Source organism: Asparagus officinalis, chromosome 1 (genome assembly GCF_001876935.1).
Source record: "Asparagus officinalis chromosome 1, Aspof.V1, whole genome shotgun sequence".
Classification (NCBI taxonomy): domain Eukaryota; kingdom Viridiplantae; phylum Streptophyta; class Magnoliopsida; order Asparagales; family Asparagaceae; genus Asparagus; species Asparagus officinalis.
In genome coordinates, this window is record NC_033794.1 from 55969713 (window position 1) to 55992030 (window position 22318).

Genomic DNA, 22318 nt, shown 5'->3' on the forward strand with positions numbered 1-22318 from the left:
ATAAACCACGAAACCGGACAACGGACACAACGGCGAACACCCGGCCAAAACCGAGTCACTCAGGTGGCTCGGTGGCCGAGCCACACTCTGATCTGGGCTCAGATCTGAGCCCAGATCCGCTTTGATTGCCTATAAATAAAGGGGGCATGGCTCATTTTTGAAGGGTTAGAATTTTGGAGCCGAAACTCTGCTGGATTTAGAACTCACCTTCAGATTCAAAGCTTAGAAGACTCGGACTCTCAGATCTGGTTCTTGGCGATCATCCATGCCAAATAAGGCAGGAGTTCGAGAGAGATCAGATCTGAGATCTACACGGTTTCCCTCCGGATCAAAGCTTGGTCTTTGATCCCGAGAAGAATATCGATTTCACTTGGTCGATTTCGATTACTAAAGGCTATTATTTCCTTGGTGAAATAGTACCCCCAGCTGTTATTTCCTTCGTAAAATAGCACACGTCATACCGTGTAGATCCGACCGGATCAAGATCGCGCGGTGGTCCACGGATTAACCGCGGCGCAGGCAAAGAACCCACAAAAGCGAGAGACCGCAAAACAGGATCTCGCGATTCGTTCGACATAAAAGGAAAGTTGTAATTTTTATTTCTTTTTTGATTTTGTTGTAATCAAATTTTATAAAAAGACCGGATCTTTTGTAATCGATAAACTATTACTCAAGAGTACAATGGAATCAATGAACACACCGGATCTTTTGTAATCGATAAACTATTACTCAAGAGTACAATGGAATCAATGAACACAATTTTTTCCCGCGAACAATCTGGCGGCCACAGTGGGAGCCACCGATCTCATTGCCGAGATCGTTGTGTCGCAGCCGCGGATCTCAATCCCGGTCGAGGAGGAGGTCGAGTATGAATTCGACCAGCAAAAGTTCGAGGAGTATTTGTCATCCTCGTCCGGATCCACCTCCCCCCGCAAGTCCAAGAAGTTCTCCTCCAGGAGAAAGATCCGTTGGTATGAAGAAGTGCAAAATGCCAACGAAGATCTCGCCCCAACTGATGCCAAAGTCGCATCGGGTGAAGCTCCACCGACCTCCAACCAGGTCAAATCTGTTCCTGCCAACGCCTTCGTCGTTGAGGGCGTTGTGACTCTCTCAAAGAGAGCCCGCCAGAGGCGACGTCAATGCCTGGCACAGCAACTCGCTAAGGCAATGGAGTCCGCTGACGGGATCCGCTATAACGCGGATCTGAAGAGGAGGAGAGGCAAACAGCCTCAACAACCGATGAATGACAGCTCCTCCAAGCCGCCAACGAATGAATGGATCTGTATCAAACGGAACCGTTCAACACTTGATGAGCGCATTCGCAAGCGCCGCGCACTGTCAGCGTAAGCACGGGCTCAAGTCCAGGAAGCCCATAGAAAACTACAGAAGGAAGTGGCCAAAAAGCCGCCACCAACCCGCCAAGTCTAGAGGCTGAAGTCTGAAGCGGCGATTTAGGCTAAAGAGCAACATTTGCAGCCTTCACTAAAATTTCAACCTCTGACGAACCACTCTAAATCGCCGATAATTCCCATGGCTACTCCGGGAGATCACGCAGAATCATCCCGAAGAAAGAAGTCAGTTTTGGAGCGCCTCGGTCCACTTCCCAATGGACGAGGCAAAGCTCCAATTCAAGAACGTTTGGGCCCGATAAAGAAGTCCCGAACGACTCAACATGCTGGGGGTCACCACCACCCTCAACATGACAAAGAGATCAGGGTAGCTAGGCGCACCAATTTGCGCATTGAAGTCCAGGAGCCCACTGAGAACTCACGCCCACAAAGGCATGTTTCGAGGCGCGTGACTTTTGAAAGCCCAAAGAAGGCAGTTCGCCCTCAGAAGGAAACATTATCGTCTGATGACGATAATGTTGTACCTGAGAAGTCGTGCCAACACGCGATAGGTTACTCCGACCTTCAAGCAGACGAGTTGTATTATCGTGTTGGCGGTATGAGTAAAACCAGGAAAAGGAGTCCTCGAGAACTAGAAACTCAATGCCCTTGTTCCAAACTCATTCGGACAATATTGTCGGAGTGCAATTGCACCAATACAGTCCCCGAGAGAATTTTGGTTTTCGAAAAGCTCAGTACTGAAATGCCAAAACCAATGCCTAGGCGTTTCCGACGAAGAAGAGCGGTGGTTGAAGACGGAGAATTTCTGAGGGTCACCACTAATATGACCAGCAAAGGGACATCCGCACGGGATAATCTCGAGTCGATTCTGAAAGCACCCTGGCGTATAACCCGTCTGCAGTCTGGAACCATCAAACGAGCAACTTATGGTAGGATTTGGACAAGATTACCTTCAGAAGATGAAGAATCAGATGTCGGCTCGGCGGTCGCATCAGATAATACGGTATCGACAAGATTACCTTCAGAAGATGAAGAATCAGATGTCGGCTCGGCGGTCGCATCAGATAATACGGTATCCAACGAGGGACAACCCCGCGAAGCGCTTATGATAAGTGCGGAACAAGTGGCCAAGATGCTTGAAGAAACCATGGCTAAACAACAGGAGAGCTTTAGGTTCGAAATGCAGATGGTCATGCAGAATATGAGAGAAATGCATGACCAACAAATCCAAGCACTGACAAACCAGCAAGGCGAATCAAGTCGTCGTAACCAGGTTAATCAGGAAGATGAGGATACAAATGCGAATGAAGCTCATAATGCCAACAATCCTCCCGTCAATGTTGGGGATGTTAATGAGAATGCTAGCGAAAACACATGTGAAAGCTTGAAGATTAAAAACCTTGAGAGCAAAATCAATACATTGATTTCCGCTCAAGAGATGAAGAAGACGGGCATTCCTTGTCCATACCTAAGAGAATGGGAATCGATCCCGTATCCGGCGAAGTTCAATCTAATTAACTTCACGCTGTTTAATGGGATGGGTTCACCCACTCATCATTTGATTTACTTCAAATCACACCTGGGGGTTATCTCCGGTAATGAGCCTCTGATGGTACGGTCCTTCGTTAGCACTCTTCGTGTAGCCGCCTTCGATTGGTATCGTCACCTCAAGCCAGGAAGCGTGAATAGCTGGGACGACATGGAGACTAAATTCCTCTCTAACTTCTTTGACGATGACACTGAGATATCCATCGGGTCGTTGCTTGACAAGAAACAAAAAGACAGGGAATTGGTTGATACCTTCGTCAAAAGGTTCCGGAATAAGGCAATGAACTGTCGGGACCCGATCACTGAGGAGTTCATTCTCCAGACTTGCCACAACAACCTCGCATTGGACGTGTTGGAAGCAATGGGGACAACACCGTCCAAAACATGGAAGGATTTGAAGGTCCGAGGAGAGCAAGCCGAGTGATTCCTCAGAAGGAAGAAGGCGGAAAGAGGCCAACAGGCGACGAATGCTCCACAACAAAATTTCGTCCCATGAGGGAAAGGTAATGTACATGCTAATGCAGTTGATGCTAATCAAACTTTCCAATTGCAACCTCAGCAACAGTAGCAGCAACAAGCACCACAATAATCTCGGTCGCAATGACAACAACGGCCTCAGAAGCAGAAATCTTCGGAGCCGAGGTTTCCTAAAGTGTACTCCTTCAAAGATGACGAAGTTCCCGGTATCTTTAAGTACCTGTTGGAGAATAACAAAATCCAGCTGCCGGCGATCGTGGACCAAGAAGGGTCTAGCAAAGTGACGGATCTGAAGTATTGTACATACCATAGAGCAGTCCATCACCCTACCAAGTCATGCTACCATCTCAAAGATAAGATCCAGGCGTTGATTGATGTAGGCGTCATAACCCCGAAGCCGTCCAAGAATGTCAGAGCAAATACAGTATCAATCAGCTTTGGATCGGTGCCCACAACATGGTTCAAACCGGAACGCATCACCAAAGTAGGAATGAAGATAGTAAACGACGACCCACATGGACAGCACCAAAAAGGATTTGTACCACACACAGCCCCAAACGGCAAAATCCTCTGGGCCCATCCTGATCTTATTGAAGACGATCAGTGGACGACTTCCTCGACCAGAAAGGGTAAAGGCAAGTCCTGCAATGCTACCTCCGCGATCTTCGAAGAGGATGGTAATGAAGCTCCTACATTCCCGCTCTCCGAAGAAGAATAAGAAGTCTTTGCCACTAGAAGCGGAAATGAGTATCACTTCAACTATCCATCGCCTAGTGATCAGTTAGTTGAGCAGGGGGTGACGAAGCAAGGACCAGCCAAAACTCTCATGGAGCTTGGTGTGATTACGGTTCCTAAACCTGTTGAAGAAGCTCGATGACAACCGGTTAATAAACAGAAAGAAAAGAAGCCCCAGGAGGTTCAGAATTCGAAGGAGTCTCGTTTTAATCGTCCGATTGGAAGAGATAAACCAGAAAGCTCGAACACTCCGCACGTCTTTGATATTATGGCTCAACTAGCTAACATCCCAGCGCGGATAACATTGTATGAGTTGCTACGGTTGTCTAAAGAAACCAGGGAAGCCTTGCAAGAAGCCTTGGCCAATACAGAAGTGTTCCTTACTCGGATCAAGCCGACACTTGAAGAGCCGGAACTGTCAATTCAACACTGCAACATAGCGGCTAAAAACCTTCCCTGCATTACCTTCACCAAAGAGGATATGCAGACGAAGAATTCAAACCATGATCGGCCCTTATATTTCATTGGGTACATTGGCTCCAGCAAAGTCAACCGAATCCAAGTGGATCCGGGTTCTGCTATGGTCGGCCTTGGATCCATAGTAACGTTATAATCCCCTCCACTCTCCATCAGTGTTTGAAATATGTCGACACTGATAATAAGGTTAGGACGGTGGTCGCGGATAAGCAACCATTCAAAGGGTATGAGAATTATTTCACTGATTCTCTCCTTTATGGTAACGAATCTGATACTGAATCATCGGCCCATGGCACGGACAGCGGAGAAGAAGCTGATACCGAAGCCGGATTTGATTACAATGGAGGTTATGTTTTAAACGACATTGTACCCTTTGTAATCAACCTTGACGATGAACAATCGTCAAAGGGCAGTTGTAACTGGCAACTTGCCAATAATGAAATAAATAATGATTTAGAGTACTCCCTGTCTCTCTCTTGATGATGTGATAAAAGAATTGTATGATAATCCCGATTTATATATGCCGCTTCGATCGTCCTTTATAGCAAAGGAACGCCTCCAGCATTCTTTCGGAACAACCCTGGTCATCCCGACCAAAATAGGAGGTGAAAAAGAAGTGATTTACGATAAAGGAAAAAGCTCTTCATTACCAGATCATTTCTTAAGGGAAGATGAGAATGATGACAAACATGGTCGGTATTTATCTAAGTATAGCCCAGAAGCGCGCAAGCTCATGGAAAAACAGGGATATGATTTCACACTCGGAGAAGGTTTATACTTCGATCGAGGTCCCCGTATTCCAGCCAAAGCAGCATATGTACCAAAAGGGAAACCGGACAATTATTATAAATACAGACGAGGGTTAGGGTATGAATCTTCTTCAGAAGACGAATATTGCTGGTTAATCAATAACCAATTATCTGAGCAATACAAAGATGGGTACCCGTCAAATTCCTCGGAATGGGATTCCGATACAAGTTTGGGGGAAGCATTCAAAGCCCTAATGGCAAACATGGCTACAGCTGATCCGTCCACAATGGAGAACGATGATCAAATGCCAACATGGGAAGACCCGTGGGTTCATCACCTGAACATGCAGTATGGTAATAGGTTCGAACAGAGAGAACCCCCCCCCCAACTGAAGATAAAATAGTCCAAATTAACATGGGTGACGAGGCCAACTCAAAGCCCATATTCATCAGTGATAGTCTTCCCTCAAATGAGAAGGAGGAATTAATTACTCTCATCAGGGAATATATTGACGTCTTCGCGTGGAACTATAAAGATATGCCAGGGCTCAACCCCAATGTGGCAATGCACCGCCTCGACATCAAGTCGGATGTCAAACCTGTCAAACAATAGCAAAGACGGTTTCGTCCGCAGATTATGGAAGCCATCGAGGCAGAGTTTAAGAAATTGATCGAATCAGGATTTATCCGAGAGAAGCAACATCCAGACTGGCTAACCCATATTGTTCCAGTCATGAAGAAGAACGGTAAAATCAGAATTTGCATTGACTTCAGGGACCTGAATACGGCATGTCCAAAGGACGACTTTCCTCTCCCAATCACAGATGTCATTATCGACAATACGTGCGGATTTGAGAGAATGTCTTTTATGGATGGATTTTTAGGATATAACCAAATTAAGATGCACCCAGATGACGAGAAGCATACAGCGTTCAGAACACCCCTCGGTGTCTTTTGCTACACGGTGATTCCTTTCGGTCTAAAGAATGCAGGCGCCACGTACCAGCAAGCAATGACTAAGATTTTCCAAGAACATCTCAGGAAAACAGTCGAGTGCTACGTTGATAATTTGGTTGTAAAAAGCCGCAGCAAAGAAGATCACATCAAGGACTTGAAGACGATGTTTGATCTCATGCGAAGTCATCAATTGAAGATGAATAGCTTACATCTGGCGGTTCATCTCGAATCTTTCTGGGAAATGCCAACCATTCTCTAAGCTAAACAAGAAAGGTGTGTTATTTATTTGGGACGACGCCTGCCAAAAAGTATTCGAAGATATCAAAACATATCTGACGAATCCTCCTGTTCTAGTTGCACCAAAATCAGGTAAACCGTTCTTGATTTACCTCAAGGCGATGAACCACTCGATAAGTGCTTTACTAGCACAAGACGATGATAATGGTCACGAACAGGCAATCTATTACCTAAGTCGGACCTTGGTAGGTACCGAGTCTCGATATCCGATGATTGAGAAAGAATGCCTCGCATTAGTATTCGCAATGCAAAAATCCAGTACGGGTATTTATGACGCAACCGGCCTCTATGATTTGGCGGTTAGCGAAGTGGGCCCTTCTCTTGTCCTAATATGATTTGCACTTCAAACAGCAGAAGTCAATCAAAGGACAAGCGATTTGTGGTCTTTTGGCGGCAAACCCGACAACGGATACGGCAGAAGTATATGATGACTTACCAGATGAAACCCACGAGGTTAACACTACATCGCACCAACAAGTATGGCAATTATATTTCGATGGTGCATCGAGGGCAGTTAATAGGGCAATAACCCCCGGATGTTCTATAGTTTCCTCCGGAGTTGGAGTTGTCTTAATTTCCCCGGGGAAGCATGTGATGCCTCGGGCTTATTCACTGACTAGTCCATGTTCTAATAACTTAGCCGAGTACAACACGCTTCTCATTGGACTCAGTTTCGCCAAGGAGCTGGGGGTCGAATATCTCGAAGCTTTTGGGGATTCTCAATTGATAGTCAACCAAGTCCGTGGAGAGTATGAAGTCAGGAACCAATACTTGATCCCGTACCACCAGGAGGCCATCAAAATGGCAGATTCTTTTGAAGAATTCTTTATTGAATACATCCCTCGTCTCCAGAACGCTTATGCGGATGCACTGGCAGCACTAGCGGTATCACTTGCGCAGCCTCCCGAAACGGAACTATTAGTCACAGTAAGGACGCATCAGCTCTGCATACCCATATACAATATGGATATTGAAGAGGAAGATGATAGAAACATAAGCGCCAAGGAGGTGAATTCAACTCAAATTGGGTCTGAGTCCCGAGATTGGCGTTTTCCTATTATTGACTACGTCCAATATGGTATTTTGCCGGAGGACGTAAAAGAAAAGGAATCAATCCGTCGAAGAGCACCAAGATTCTTCTATAATACCGAGACCCATACATTATACCGTAGAGGGTACGATGGTTTGTTACTCCGATGCCTTTCGAACAAAGAAGCAGAAGAAGTTCTTAAGGAAGCACACCAAGGAGAATGTGGTGCGCATCAGCCCGGTCCCAAACTGTATGATCGCATTAGAAGAATGGGATATTTTTGGCCAACAATGGTTCGTGACGCAATCGAATACGCCCGAGAGTGTCATGCTTGTCAAATACATACAAATTATATGCACCAACCACCAGAGCGTCTACACACGTCAACCATATCTTGGCCATTCATGACATGGGGTATGGACATAGTCGGTCCTATTTTTCCCCCTTCAGTCAAAGGTGATCGATTCATTCTCGTAATCACGGATTACTTTTCAAAGTGGGCTGAAGCAATTCCGCTTAGAGAAGTGAAGACGAACAACGTCATCAATTTCATCAAACATCATGTCATATACCGACACGGCGTGCCAAGACGGATCATTCATGACAATGGTCCACAGTTCATAAGCAACGCCTTCGTCAGGTTTTGTGACAAGTTCAAAATTCAAGATGTTTCGTCAACAGCTTATTATCCCGCTGCGAATGGATTAGCTGAGGCGTTTAACAAGACGATCATTAAGATCCTGTCAAAGCTCGTGAATACCAATAAACGAGACTGGGATGATAAACTCGGTGAAGCACTCTGGGCTTATCGTACCACCATACGTACACCTACAGGAGCTACCCCATATTCGTTGGTATACGGATGTGAAGCTGTGCTACCATTGGAGATCCAAATCCTATCCCTTCGGATCGCTCTCGCAACCAAGATGACGACAGAAGAACAACATCAAAAACGTCTCGAAGAACTCGAAAGGTTGGATGAAAAGCGCTTGGAAACTCAACAACACATCGAGTTTTATCAAGCCAGAATATCCAGGGCTTTTAACAAAAGAGTCCGACAGAGAAGCTTCAAGTAAGGAGATCTGGTCCTCGCTGCTCGACGACCGATAATCCTCAACTCCAAGAAGAAAGGTAAATTTGAACCCAAATGGGAAGGACCGTTTGTGATAGACACAGTCTACTCAAACGGTGCATATCGCCTGATTACTCAAGAGGGCGCCAGGTAATTAATACCGATAAATGGGAAGTTCCTGAAAAAATAATATCCCTAGTACACTTAGGATAACCCATTTACCGGGAAGTTTCTTGAAGAATATTACACTTAATATTCTAGAGGATAACCCAAAATCATTTTCACCACCAAAATCCCTCACTGATCAATTTCAATTGACAGTGAGTCCACCAAAAGTGTCTTTCTGACCCTCTTGACTCTTTCCATGAACAAGAGGTCCACTTTCAGTTCAGAGTCCCCTTTCGATAAACGAAAGAACTCCCTTCTTTTTCTCTTTGGTTAAGCCTTCTCATGGTTATAACCGAAGTTGAAATTTCACTTCGATAAATGAAAAAACTCATCTTCAGATTAGATAACCAATCCTATAAAAGGTAAGTTTAAAATTCCACTTCGATAAACGAAGAACCCATTTTCAGTTTAGATAACTCATCCTATAAAAGGCAAGTTTATCTAGATTTTCCAGATTCTCGGAGTGGAGATCCCACTTCTAGTTTCTTTTGCACTGGAAATAGAATATAAAATTCTTCCTTTCCAGAATCAAGGAATAGAATATAAAATTCTTCCTTCCTTGTATTCGGGTTCGCCTTCACCCTAAAAGAAGACCGGGAAATAGAATATAAAATTCTTCCTTTCCCGCATCAACATTTTCCAAGAACTTGTCGATCTAGGATTCATCCTAGGAAGTTTATCCCGAATCCTAAGCAGGGATAAGTCTGCGTCTAACACGCGCTGCCGGTTTAGTCTTTCTCCGTAGAAAAAGACACCAGAGCTCGATTCTGGGGTATTCTATCCTGAAACCTAAGCAGGGATAAGTCTGCGCCTAACCTGCGCCGCCGGTTAGTTCTTAACCGTTAAAAAGAACACCCGCCCATATATTCAACATTATGGCAGGTTGTTATTAATAACACCAAAATCCATGCCTTACACGCATGGGGAATGTCATCCTGAATCCTAAGAAAGGATATGCCGACGCCTAACACGCGTCGCCGGTTTAGTCTTTCTCCGTGGAAGAAGACACCAGAGTTCGATTCATGGGTATCCTATCTTGAAACCTAAGTAAGGATAAGTCAGCGTCTAATACACGCTGTCGGATAGCCTATTCCCGTAACAATGGCGAAGTCTACGTATTCGAAGTCGTAGAAGAAAGTCTAAGGGAGTTCATTCTGTTAGCACAACGTCACATGCGGAACGGATTTAGACAATCCGCATGCTAGCCCGACTTAAACGATAGTCGGTAAAGGCTAATCAAATCCGTTGAAGGCTGGGGGTTTGCCAAAAATCCTAAGTCAACGTCTGATACATGTTGTTGTTTAGTCTTTTCACAGGAGAAAGACGAAGTCTACATATTCAATATCGTAGCACTAAAAGGGTTAACTCTTTTAGCATAACGTCACATGCGAAACGGACTTAAACAATCCGCATGCTAGCCCGACTCAAACGGTAGTCGGTAAAGGCGCATCAAACCCGTTGATGGCTGAGGGTTTGCCAAAAATCCTATATATGCGAAAGTCACTGACGCACCAGTCCCATTAGTTGGTTTCGTGACTTAGACATCCAACAAATTCGGGATAAGATCCACACGTGCAGATGAATCAGCTATAATAGTTGGTCCTGCAGCCCAATATTTAGGACCGCCATGCTCCAATACCTCAAGAGCTTAAACTGTGTATACTCCAACAAACGTCAAGCGATCCGAAACCCTAGGGTCAACGCCGGTCAACGCGTAACCCTAGGTCAACGCCAGTCAACGCGTTGCGATCAAAAAGTCAACGCACGACGTTAAAAACCCTAAGGTCAACGCCGGTCAACACGTAATCCTAGGTCAACGCCAGTCAACGCGTTGCGATCAAAAAGTCAACGTATGACGTTCGAAACCCTAGGTCAACGCCAGTCAACGCGTTGCGATCAAAAAGTCAACGTATGACGTTCGAAACCCTAGGGTCAACGCCGATCAACGCGTAACCCTAGGTCAACGCCAGTCAATGTGTTGCGATCAAAAAGTCAACGTACGACGTTCAAACCTAGGTCAACGCCAGTCAATGTGTTGCGATCAAAAAGTCAACGTACGACGTTCAAAACCCTAGGGTCAACGCCGGTCAACGCGAAACCCTAGGTTAACGCCAGTCAACGTGTTGCGAGCAAAAAGTCAACACGAGTCAATATATCATGACGGAGATAAATCAATTCAAATGAGGCTAAACCAGTCTTGAACCAGGTTGAACCAGTTCTGAACCAGTTTGAACCAGATTTGAACTAAAATTCAAATTAGAGCTGAACCGAGTGTCGAAACGACTTCAAAACGACCGATGGTCCAGTCCCTTATTTATTCACTCCTCTCCCATATATTCGGAAGGGTCGGAAGATTTTTGGAGCCTAATTACTGCCTTTTTGGGTCATTATTAGGCCGGTTCAGCTCATTCTCAATACTCCGAAAAGTATACGAGTATAAACTGCTTCTTAATACTCCAATAAGGTATACGAGTATAAACTATTCCCTATTTTTGGTTGAGAAGTTTCTGGAGAATATTTTTCTAAAAATATTCTTAAGGATAACTCAACAACACTACGCCGGACAACGCGTCGCAAATAAGAACTCAACGCCAACAATCGATGGTCAGTTCTATGTTGAACCAGCAAACACGAGCTAAAGATCAGAAAATCAGGAATCGACTTCAAATTCAAAATTCCGACAACGGTCAGACAATAAATGCAGCATCGGAACCCTTACAGACATTCGACAAAGCACCGAATAGCCTGAAGGATTAAAGGAATCAAGAACATAAGCCATTCCAATGTCCCGTTATACCGACTGATGGTTGGGACAATCATATCCAAAGTATTACAGACTCTTCTATAAAAGAACGAGGCTAAAATACTTTGGAGGGGGTATCTGTAGGCGTATAAAACTGCCTATGGGTCCCTTAGCACAGCTCGGCACGGTGATTCGACAAACCAACGAACCATCGGGTGACGTATCTAAACGCGATCGTTAGTCCACAACACCGAAGCCAAGTGACACGCGACGAAGCGGATTAACGAGGCGACGAGGCTAACCGAACCGCCACACAACACGATTAGTAAATCCACTCGCCGTGCGGAATCAAGCTAACGTTCGTGAGTCAACGATCATCAACTGTGGAAGCGATTCGAACTCGAACAGCCGAAGGCGGATTTACTGCGGCGCAAATAGGATCCGGACTGGGGCCAATCAGAGTAGTCACGACGGAAGGGCTTCGGATAAACCGATAACACCGAGGAAATCGAGCAACGGATCACAACGGCAAACACGCCGGCCCAACGCGAGTCACTCAGGTGGCTCGGTGGCCGAGCCACCCGGGTGCTCGGCATGGCGAGACACCCCATGGTCGGCTCGACCATGGCCGGAGGTCCACCAGGGGTGGCTCGGTGGCCGATCCACACTCTGATCTGGGCTCAGATCTGAACCCAGATCCGCTTTGATTGCCTATAAATAGAGGGGGCATGACTCATTTTTGAAGGGTTGGAATTTTGGAGCCGAAACTCTGCTGGATTTAGAACTCACCCTCGGATTTTCAACTTAGAAGACTTGGACTCTCAGATCTGGTTCTTGGCGATCATCCACGCTAAATAAGGCAGGAGTTCGAGAGAGATCAGATCTGAGATCTACACGGTTTCCCTCCGGATCAGAGCTTGGTCTTTGATCCCGAGAAGAGTATCGATTTCGCTTGGTCGATTTCGATTACTAAAGGCTATTATTTTCTTGGTGAAATAGTACCCCTGGTTGTTATTTCCTTCGTGAAATAGCACCCGTCATACCGTGTAGATCCGACCGGATCAAGATCGCGTGGTGGTCCACAGATTAACCCCGGCGCAGGCAAAAACCCCACAAAAGTGAGAGACCGCAAAACAGGATCTCGCGATTCGTTCGACATAAAAGAAAAGTTATAATTTTTATTTCTTTTTTGATTTTGTTGTAACCGGATCTTATGAAAAGACCGGATCTTTTGTAATCGATAAACTATTACTCAAGAGTACAATGGAATCAATGAACACAATTTTTTCCGCGAACAATTGTCATACTAAATATGGCTAAACACTCTATGATAATCTTCATTGTCTTGATTTGAATAAACACTAGGTTCGTCTAAAACTCTCTCAGCCATCATAAAAAGACTGCTATTCCATTAAGAATATAGAAGTGCTTATATCTAACTTTGAATACTTTATGTATTTTTATTTCTAAAAATTTTGGTAGCACCTACCCGCTGTTATTCGAGTACATTGTGTGGATGTTATTATGTGTATCGGTAACAGACTAAACTTGATGAGTAATAGACCGAAATGCATAACAACATACGCTTATTATGCATGGAGAGCAATGAGTACGTGAAATTAAAATTTTCTAGAAACAAAAATGCATAAAGTATACAAAGTTAGATGTATGCACTACTATATTCCTAACCCATTTGAACTAGACAGATTCAATAAGTACATGTCAATTCTTTCTACTTATAATATAAAGTAGATGATCCTTTTTGGTATAAAATTAACTTTGATGTTCAAATTGAGTTGTCTATCTTATATTATAAGTATAAAAAATTGGTAGTAATTAATGGAAGAGGATCTACAACTAGCTTTAACTATTATTATGTTATATATCACACCGCTAATTTTTTTAAAAAAAATATACAAATGTTTGATTAATTCAGATATTTTATGATAGGGTTTGTGGTGTTATGCTTTCATTTATATTATGTGCAAAATTAATAAGGGTAATTATTTGAAAAATTACTATTATTAGTGTATTAGTTAGGTATATTACTATTTTCTTTTATGGTTTGAGTTATTATTAATATTAAAATTAGGGTAATAATGGGTACATAATTTTAGGGTAATAATGGTTGAATAATTTTTAAATTACAAAATAACTAATTGAAAAAATAATCTAAAAATTATAAGAATATTCAAAAAAAGAAAATCACCTCAAATTTGGATACAGTACTAGATTTGAATTATTTTCCCCAAATTGGATGGAAAAGGACCACCTGAAACCCTAAAATTTGTGCAAATAATATAATATAGCTGATTTTAGTAAAAATGATAAAAAAAGGAATTCAGATAGAAATATGTTTACCTAGAATTAGGAGTGGCGGATGGGTAATGCAGCTTAGCAGCGGTTGCAGCGTGCGGGGGGAGCAAGGGCAGGTAGGCGGTGGTGATGCGATTAGAGAGAGCCTGGTGGCAATGAGCTGGCGGCACAGTCAAGTAGTGGGGCAGGTCGGTGCAGATCATATATATGTACATATAACTTCGTGAGGGTAGGTGGGTGCGGCTAGGGTTTCTAACTAGTTTAGATTTTTTTATTGGGGCCACCCATTGGAGATGGGTTACCCATCACCAATGAACTTCAGTGACGAGTTGCTTTTCCAACAGGGCCCAACCTATCGCTGAAGCTCACATTGGCGATGAGTTTTTGGTGATAAGTTTTTCGCTCTCCGTCACCAATGCAAGTTTTTTTACTAGTGCCTTGTAAATTTATTCCCTCTATGCCGATAAAATGGAGAGTACTAGTGCTAATAAAACCATGATCAAGCTCAAATTGGCTGATCTGGAAGCCGAAAATAGATGATATTTTTTTCTGTAAGGACTTGTATGATCCAATTGAAGGTGAGGAAGCATAGTTGGCAAGTCTGATGCAGACTGAAAGAAAGAAAATAGAAAGGCCATTGGAATTATTAGATAATGGGTAGATGATAGTGCATTTCATCATATTTTTAATGAAACTAATGCCTACTCATTGTGGAAAAGATTGAATCTCGGTTTTAGTAGAAGATAGCTACGAACAAGGCATTCTTGATCAAAAACCTTACAAATTTAAAGTATGAAGATGGTAGCCTGATTGTAGAGCACCTAAACAAGTTCCAAAGCATCATGAATTAGCTAGCGGCAATGAAAGTCACTTTTGAGGATGAAGTATAAGCATTGTTCTTGTTGGGAGCTGTTGTCGGACAACTAGGATACCTTTGTGGTAATAATAAAAAACTCTACTCGGAATGGCATCATTTGCAATAAGTGTTGTTACTACAAGCCTGATTAACAAAGAACCAGAAGGAAGGCACCAGGCACAGAACATGCACTCATCACAAAAGATAGAGAAAGAAGTAGAAGTAAAGCACCTCTGACTTTCCACAAAAACTATAGAAATAGATCATACTCTATAGGACCTGCGGTGAAGTGCTACTATTGCTACAAGGAAGGACACATCAAAAGAAACTGCAAACAGTTAAAGAAGGAGTAGAAGGGAGGCAAGTATCAGAAAAATAACGACGACAACAACACCGCTACTGTAGATGGCGAAGTGGATCTTCTCACACTTAGAGAAGAATGCTTGCACGTTGGAGATGATGATGCTAACTGGGTGGTTGACACGGCAGCTTCATACCATGCAACACCCAATACAGAGTTCTTCACATCATGCAAATTTGATAACTTTGATGTCATGAAGATGCGAAACACCAATCAACCAAATATTATCGACATTGGTGATATTCATCTACAGATAGATTTTGGATGCATTGTGACCTTTAAAGATGTGCAACACATTCTTGATTTACACTTTAATCTCATATCTAGATTGCTTTGGACTAGCTCCGCTACGAAAATTACCTTCAGGATGAAAGATGGAAACTCACCAAGGATCTCTTATAGTTGCCAAAGGGAAAGCATCTGACAAACTATATCGAACTCAAGCAAAAATGTGCGGTGACAGTATAAACATAGTGGATGATAACTCTTCTCGAAATCTCTGGTACAGAATGTTGGGTCACATGAGCGAGAAGGGCCTACAAATATTGGCAACGAAGGGACTAATTTCCTTTTCCAAAGGTGTTCCTCTATATTCATGTGATAACTATTTACTTGGCAAGCAATATTGAATTTCATCAGTAAATCTTCCCACAAAAATCTAATAGGTTACATTTGGTTTACTCTGATGTTTGTGGTCCCATCAATGAAAAGTCTATCAGTGGTAATAAATATTTTGTCTCTTTATTGATGATGCATCTAGAAAATTATGGGTGTATAACATAAAACTAAAAGACCAGGTGCTCGCGTATTTTCATAAGTTTCATGCTATGGTGGAGAGAGAGAGAGAGAGAGAGAGAGAGAGAGAGAGAGAGAGAAGAGAAGAGAGAGAGAGAGAGAGAGAGAGAGAGAGAGAGAGAGAGAGAGAGAGAGAGAGAGAGAGAGAGAGAGAGAGAGAGAGAGAGACCAAGAAGCTTTTGAAGTGCCTCCATACAGACAATGGAGGTGAGTACAATCCAAGGAGTTTAAAGGCTACAACTCAAGTTATGATATACGGCATGAAAAGACTATATTAGGAACTCCGCCACACAATGGTGTGGTAGAGAGGATGAATTGCACCATCATAGAGAGAGTGAGAAGCATGCTAAAAAATACAAATCTTCCTAATACATTCAAGAAGAAGTTCGCACCGTGTGCTACTTGATCAATCGATCTTTGTCAGCTCCTTTATCATTCGATTTTCCGAAGAGAGTATGGACAAAAAAACATCTCTTACTCTCATTTGAAGATATTGGGTGCAACATATTTGCACATGTTTCTAAGGAGTAGAGATCGAAGCTTGATGACAAGTCAACTCAATGCATCTTTATTGACTATTGGCAGATAGAGAATTTAGGGAAAGACTGCGGGCGGCGGATCCTATAAATAAGAGAGTCGTCAGAAGTAGAGATGTGATCTTTCATGAAGACCAAATGATCGACGGGAAATCAGATGATGAGGTTGATAGAGATTCTAATCCTATGATAGTTCCTTCCCCATTAGAGGATGTTACAGCAGGGGAAGAAACACATAATGATGTGCAAGACATGTCAGAGATGGACAATAGTGATGATACTGTGAGAGATAATGATAATGGAGAAGCTGACGAGGATGGCGATCTAGCTCCTTAGGACTGTACAGGACCTCAACTTAGAAAGTCCAAGAGTGTCTGTTAGCTGTCTACAAGGTACCTCTCTAAAAAATACATTTTAGTTATTAATAAGGGGGAGCATGAGAATTTTCAAGAGGCTCAATCTCATAGAGACAAAGGCCGTTAGGTCCAAGCGATGCAGATGAGATGAATTCCTTATATAAGAATAATACTTATGAGTTGATGAAATTCCTACGGCTAAAAGAGCACTGCAAAACAAGTGGGTCTTCAAACTGAAGAACGAGGGAAAACATGCGCTAGAGTACAAAGTGCGGCTGGTTATCAAAGGCTTTCGACAAAAGAAAGAAGTTCATTTTGATGAGGTTCTCTCCAGCTATGAAGATGACATTTATCATAATAGTTCTGGGTCTAGCTATGAGCCAAGATCTCGAGTTAGAGCAACCCGATATGAAGACCACATTCCTTCATGGTAACTTGGAGGAAGAGATTTACATCGTGCAACCAGATAGATTCAAAGTAAAATAGAAAGAGGACATGGTCTGAATCTAAAGAAGAGCCTTTACGAGCTTCAACAAGGTATCATGATAATGGTATAAGAAGTTTGACTCATTTATGGTGTGTCATGGATACACGCATACAGTTGCAATTTTGTGTGTATATATCCGGAAGTTCTCTGAAATGTAATGTCATCATTCTTTTTTTATGTTGATAACATGCTCATACAATGGACGGGACACAAAGATGAGTCAAGCATTGAAGGATGAATTATCCAAGTGCTTTGACATGAAGGACTTGAGCTAGCATGCCAAATACTGGGCATGCATATTGTTCAAGATAGGCAAGCAAAGAAGCTATGATTATCTTAGGAGAATATGTTGAACAGGTGCACTTGAATGATCCAACATAAAAGGTGCTATGCCTATTAGCAAGCCTCTCACAAATCAGTTTTAAATTAGCAAGAGAGATTGTCCAACTTTAGAAGAAGCAAAGAAAGAGATGATAGATGTTCTATACTCCTCAGCAATTGGGAGTCTATTGTATGCTATGGTATGCACATAGCAGAATATTGCTCAAGCAGTTGGCGTAGTGAGTAGATATATGTCCAAACCTGGAAGATAACATTGGTAAGTTGTGAAGTGAGTTCTCATATGTTTGAAGGGCAGTTCAAGATTATGCTCTACATTTGGCTGTTCAAAACAAATTCTGAAGGACTGTATAATGCAGATATGGCGGGTGATCTATCTAATAGAAAGTCTACATCTAGATATTTTTTTTACTTTTACAAGGAAAGCTATATCTTACCAGTCCAAGCTACTAAACTGTGTTGCTTTATCCATGATAGAAGTAGAGTATATTGCAGCTGTAGAAGCAAGTAAAGAAATATCGTGGATGAAAATATTTCTCTAGGAACTAGGTTTGAAGCAAGATTAGTACATCGTGCACTGTGAAAGTCAGAGAGCTATTGATCTTAGCAAGAATAGTATGCACCATTCTCAGATGAAGCACAATGATGTTAGATATCACTGGTTATGAGCTATAATGAAAGAGAAGCAAATGCTACTACGGAAGATCCAACTGACAGAAATCCTACCGATATGACAACGAAGGTTGTCCCTAGGGAGAAGTCTGACCTCTGCATAAAGTTGACAAGAGTGGACCTCTCCAAATAATCTGGAGAGGGAGAATCATTGTGTGGGTTTCGTCTCATTTGGAGGTCACACAATGAAAACATGGGATGGTGCAAGCATGTAATAAAATGTTTGCACATGGTAAATGAAATGTCGATGATGATGGAAGTAGCAAAGCCAAATAAAATGGCCTATAGCTACTTTTAACTCTCCTTTTTATAAGGAAGAGTGTGTGTCTCATATTCAAGTGCTAAGGCTATAGGTAGCCTTCACTTCTTTGGTTAGAAGTAGAATACAGAGCAACAAGCAGAAGTAAACCCAATCATAGAAAATTGAGTTAGTAAAATTGTGAAGAGAGAGAAAAGGAAAGAGAGTTAGTCTTTGGTATTTTTTCTTTGTTGAAAAAGGTCCTCTTTTTCTTTCCTTTTTGTTACCAGTGTACCTCTAGTCAAGTGTCCAGGGAGGAAACATTGTGCACCCATTATATTCATATTGAAGGTTTTTCTCTAGAGTAGGGCCTGTAATTTTGTGTCCAGGGAGGAAACGTTAAAAATATTGGTGTCCTGCTGATTATCACCTGTGGTCATTTTGTTGTTATTTGTCTTATCAAGGTTAACTAATCACCTCGATTTCCCAATAACTAAAATGACAACATTAAAGAAGAAATTAGAAGTCTCGAAATCAAGCCTTTTCATTTATAGATGTATTAAGATATGTATAAATCACGATGAATATAGAGAAAAATAGCAAGCTTCTCTTCTCAATCTCTCTTGTTTCCTCTCTTAAATTCTCTTCTTCTCTCAGTTGTTAAGAAAGAAACAAATCAGAGCTATTCAAAGGCCTATAGCATTATGAGTGCAAGTTTGCTCGGTTAACGATTATGAATCTTGGAGGGTAGGCTGCCAATAATGTGCTACACCAAAAAATACTCTCAAAGAGGCGATGTCTACTTTCAAGGACAGTGCTTTTGCACGCCTCACTCACACTAAGAGAGGTTCACTTTCATCTTCAAAACTTGTTTTTAGTTTCATAGTAATATTCCTAGTTAATTTAATAGCACAAAATACTGGTGCATCATGTACTGATAAAGAAGAAGAATGTCTAATACCTTGGTCTCAACCTGATGATGGATAATTGACAATTCTCTTACGCTGTTCTGAAAATTGTTTTAGCAAAGTTTACAATAGTTCACATCACAATCATAAAGCATCATTGCAACTACTTGAGCAAGAGACAAAAAAGAAGGTTAAAGTTTAATGAGCTTACTTTTGCAATTTGCGGGCTTTAAAAAAGGACAAGTTCTAGGAGTTTTGGGAGAAAACTAATCAAGATGCATCTCATTTGACTTAACCTGACATAAATCTATAACAATAGAAAAACTTCTTCTTATAAAAATTTTGGCAGAAAACTAATCAAGATGCATCTCATTTGACTTAACCTGATATAAATCTATAACAATAGAAAAGCTTCTTCTATTAAACTTGAAATGGGTGAAAGCTTCTTCTATTAAGTTGAAATGTGTGATTCCGAAGCATGCATGCTTTGAAAGAAATTGGCCTTCCCTTGCAATATATAGACTATCCGAGTTTCTGCTCTTGCTCTATTTCTCAATCTCATCGACAATGTCTTCTGGTTCTCCTCCCCATTTTCTTATCCTGTCCCCAGCAATGGACGCCTAAAATAAAAATTTAATACAATGTAGGAAGTTGAATATTTCAAATTTGATAAATCAATGAGGAAAATTCTAGAAGCTTTAAAATTGATGCCAATAAACCTGTAAGTTTTTGCTTCATTTACCTCTTTGTTCCAATCTGTTCGGTAAGTCATCCAAAATAGAATTAACGTTTGAGCCACAGTGCCAGCTAGCATTCCATACCAAATGCCCTAGAATTGGAGCACGTCGATAAAAAGATAAAAATATAAGAAAACTTGTTTTTACCCTACTCAGTGAATTTCACAGGAATACTTGATTTTAAAATAACGGATAAATTTACCTGTACGCCCAAGTTAACCTTATAACCAAGGACAAGGCCGAGGGGAATGCCAAATACATAATAACAACCGACATTTACATATGCAACTGCTGCTTGCCATCCTGCTCCTATTGCAACCCCTGTTGAAAAAAACGTAATTTTTTGTTATATAATGGAAAATTGATGTCTAAGCTTAATTTATTACGGATTCTTTTATGTCAGTCCTAGGTTGGTCTAATGCTGCTCGATAAAAAATGGGTATTTCAGAAATTAAATTGAGAAGAACTACACACCTGAAAGGACAGGCTGCACATTGTTTATAATAATTGAAATGACAAGCAATGGTGTGAGCATAATCACAAGCTGTTTCACCTCATCACTATTGGTGAATAGCGATGGATACTGATTTCTCGTTGTGATCAAAAGCAAGGAAAGGACAAGGCCTATCAAGAATGAAGTTATGACGACCACTATAACTGAGAATTTTGCAGTTCTTGGATGGCATGCACCGAGTTCGTTAGACACCCTTACACTGCATAACAAGAACATAGTAGAATGTTATCTGCACTTTTATTGGTATAGTTAAATTCTATATATAACAGGGCTAAGATTCTAACCTTGTGGCGGCATTGGATCCAATGGCAACCATAACTGCCCACCCTAGTATGTTCACACTGTCAAAAAGGGAAAATAGCTCAAAGTCTAAGTTAAAAACTTACCTGTTATGCATTTGAAGCCAATTTATTATTGTTATGTATGTTCAGTTCATTAGGTCTCAATTTTACTGGTGAAATGTTAATAATCTACATCATATCATAATTTGACTGAAAATTTTTGACTGGATATGGGGAATTAGCCACCATGATAGGCCTCAGTTTTATGTGCATGTTAATATAGTGGGTGCGTCTGCAATTGATCTAAAATGAATTATGTTCATCACATAAAATTTTCATCATTTCTTTTGTAAAGTTCTTCAATTTCCCCGAGAAATTTTCCTAATTAGAGCGCAATGCATGACTTTTAGACATGAATATTACCATATTGACAGTCCATCAACAGCAATCTCAGCATTTTTTAGATATCCAGCGAAAAGTATCAGTGCCATGTAGTACCAGACTTCCAAGCTGCAAGAGCATTCAAAATTTTGTTTAGATATTTTAGCTACTTAATTAGAAACAAAGAAAAAGTCAATCCAATATCTAATTGTCATATTTATGCTAGCATTGAGTCATTATTATGAAAATATTTTCATAAGCTTTGAAAACACGGCAGCCATACTAGAGCCTCTTAGGTCTAAAAACATGTGGATGTATACAAAACCCTCAAAAATTGTAGATAACTGGCCCAATGACATGGATTCCTTAACATCAGTAAGAGGAAACTTCCTAATCAACTCCAATCTTAGACATCTCTGGAGGGTTCTTCTCCCAAGTTTCTGTTGGTGGACATGGAACTGTAGAAACAATCTGATATTCAATGGCAAACAAGTATCACCGCAACTGATTGCTTCTAACGTCGCTCGTTTTACATTATTCTGGACAGGAACTTTGGGGAGCAGGAAGGCTTCGCGCCTCTACAAGGCAGCTGTTGACTTGGGGCTGAATGCAATGGCCAGAGAGGGGGATGATGACGCAATGGGAGATAACTTCATGGCGATCAATTAGCTTCAGACAGTCTTAGTGGCACCCCTTAGTGTACCTTTTGGTGAAATCAAGTTTCTATTACCATCTTAGATTTCTGTATTTCTGGGTGTTTTAAGTGTCAATCTGGTGATACTATGTGGTGCTTAGCTGCTAGTGCAGTAGTATATTTTGTTTCATGTTTGGGAGTTTTGAAAACGAGGTAATATGAGAATGGGTGACGACTAGGTCCGCTCCCCACTCCATACAGCTTCGGTCGGTTTCAAATTACTTTCCTTTCTATGTAAGTTATAC

The 22318-nt window shown here is 41.7% G+C and overlaps 1 protein-coding gene across 2 annotated transcripts in view; it reads right to left on the reverse strand.

Moving 5' to 3' along the window:
• LOC109824501 (protein DETOXIFICATION 29-like) overlaps window positions 19558-22318 on the reverse strand; it is a 14417-nt gene continuing 11656 nt past the window's right edge. The window contains exons 3-9 of one of the 2 annotated variants that reach the window (XR_002242661.1): window positions 21422-21508; window positions 21002-21058; window positions 20678-20916; window positions 20406-20524; window positions 20209-20295; window positions 19678-20086; window positions 19558-19567 (exon numbers count right to left, since the gene is read on the reverse strand). Coding sequence is in view for 1 of the 2 variants with exons in the window: in XM_020391113.1 (XP_020246702.1) it covers window positions 20012-20086; window positions 20209-20295; window positions 20406-20524; window positions 20678-20916; window positions 21002-21058; window positions 21422-21508 (664 nt within the window). In the remaining variant the exon portion in view is untranslated. Of the gene's footprint in view, window positions 19568-19652; window positions 20087-20208; window positions 20296-20405; window positions 20525-20677; window positions 20917-21001; window positions 21059-21421; window positions 21509-22318 lie in introns of those variants that run through there. The other variant, XM_020391113.1, reaches the window with a different exon arrangement.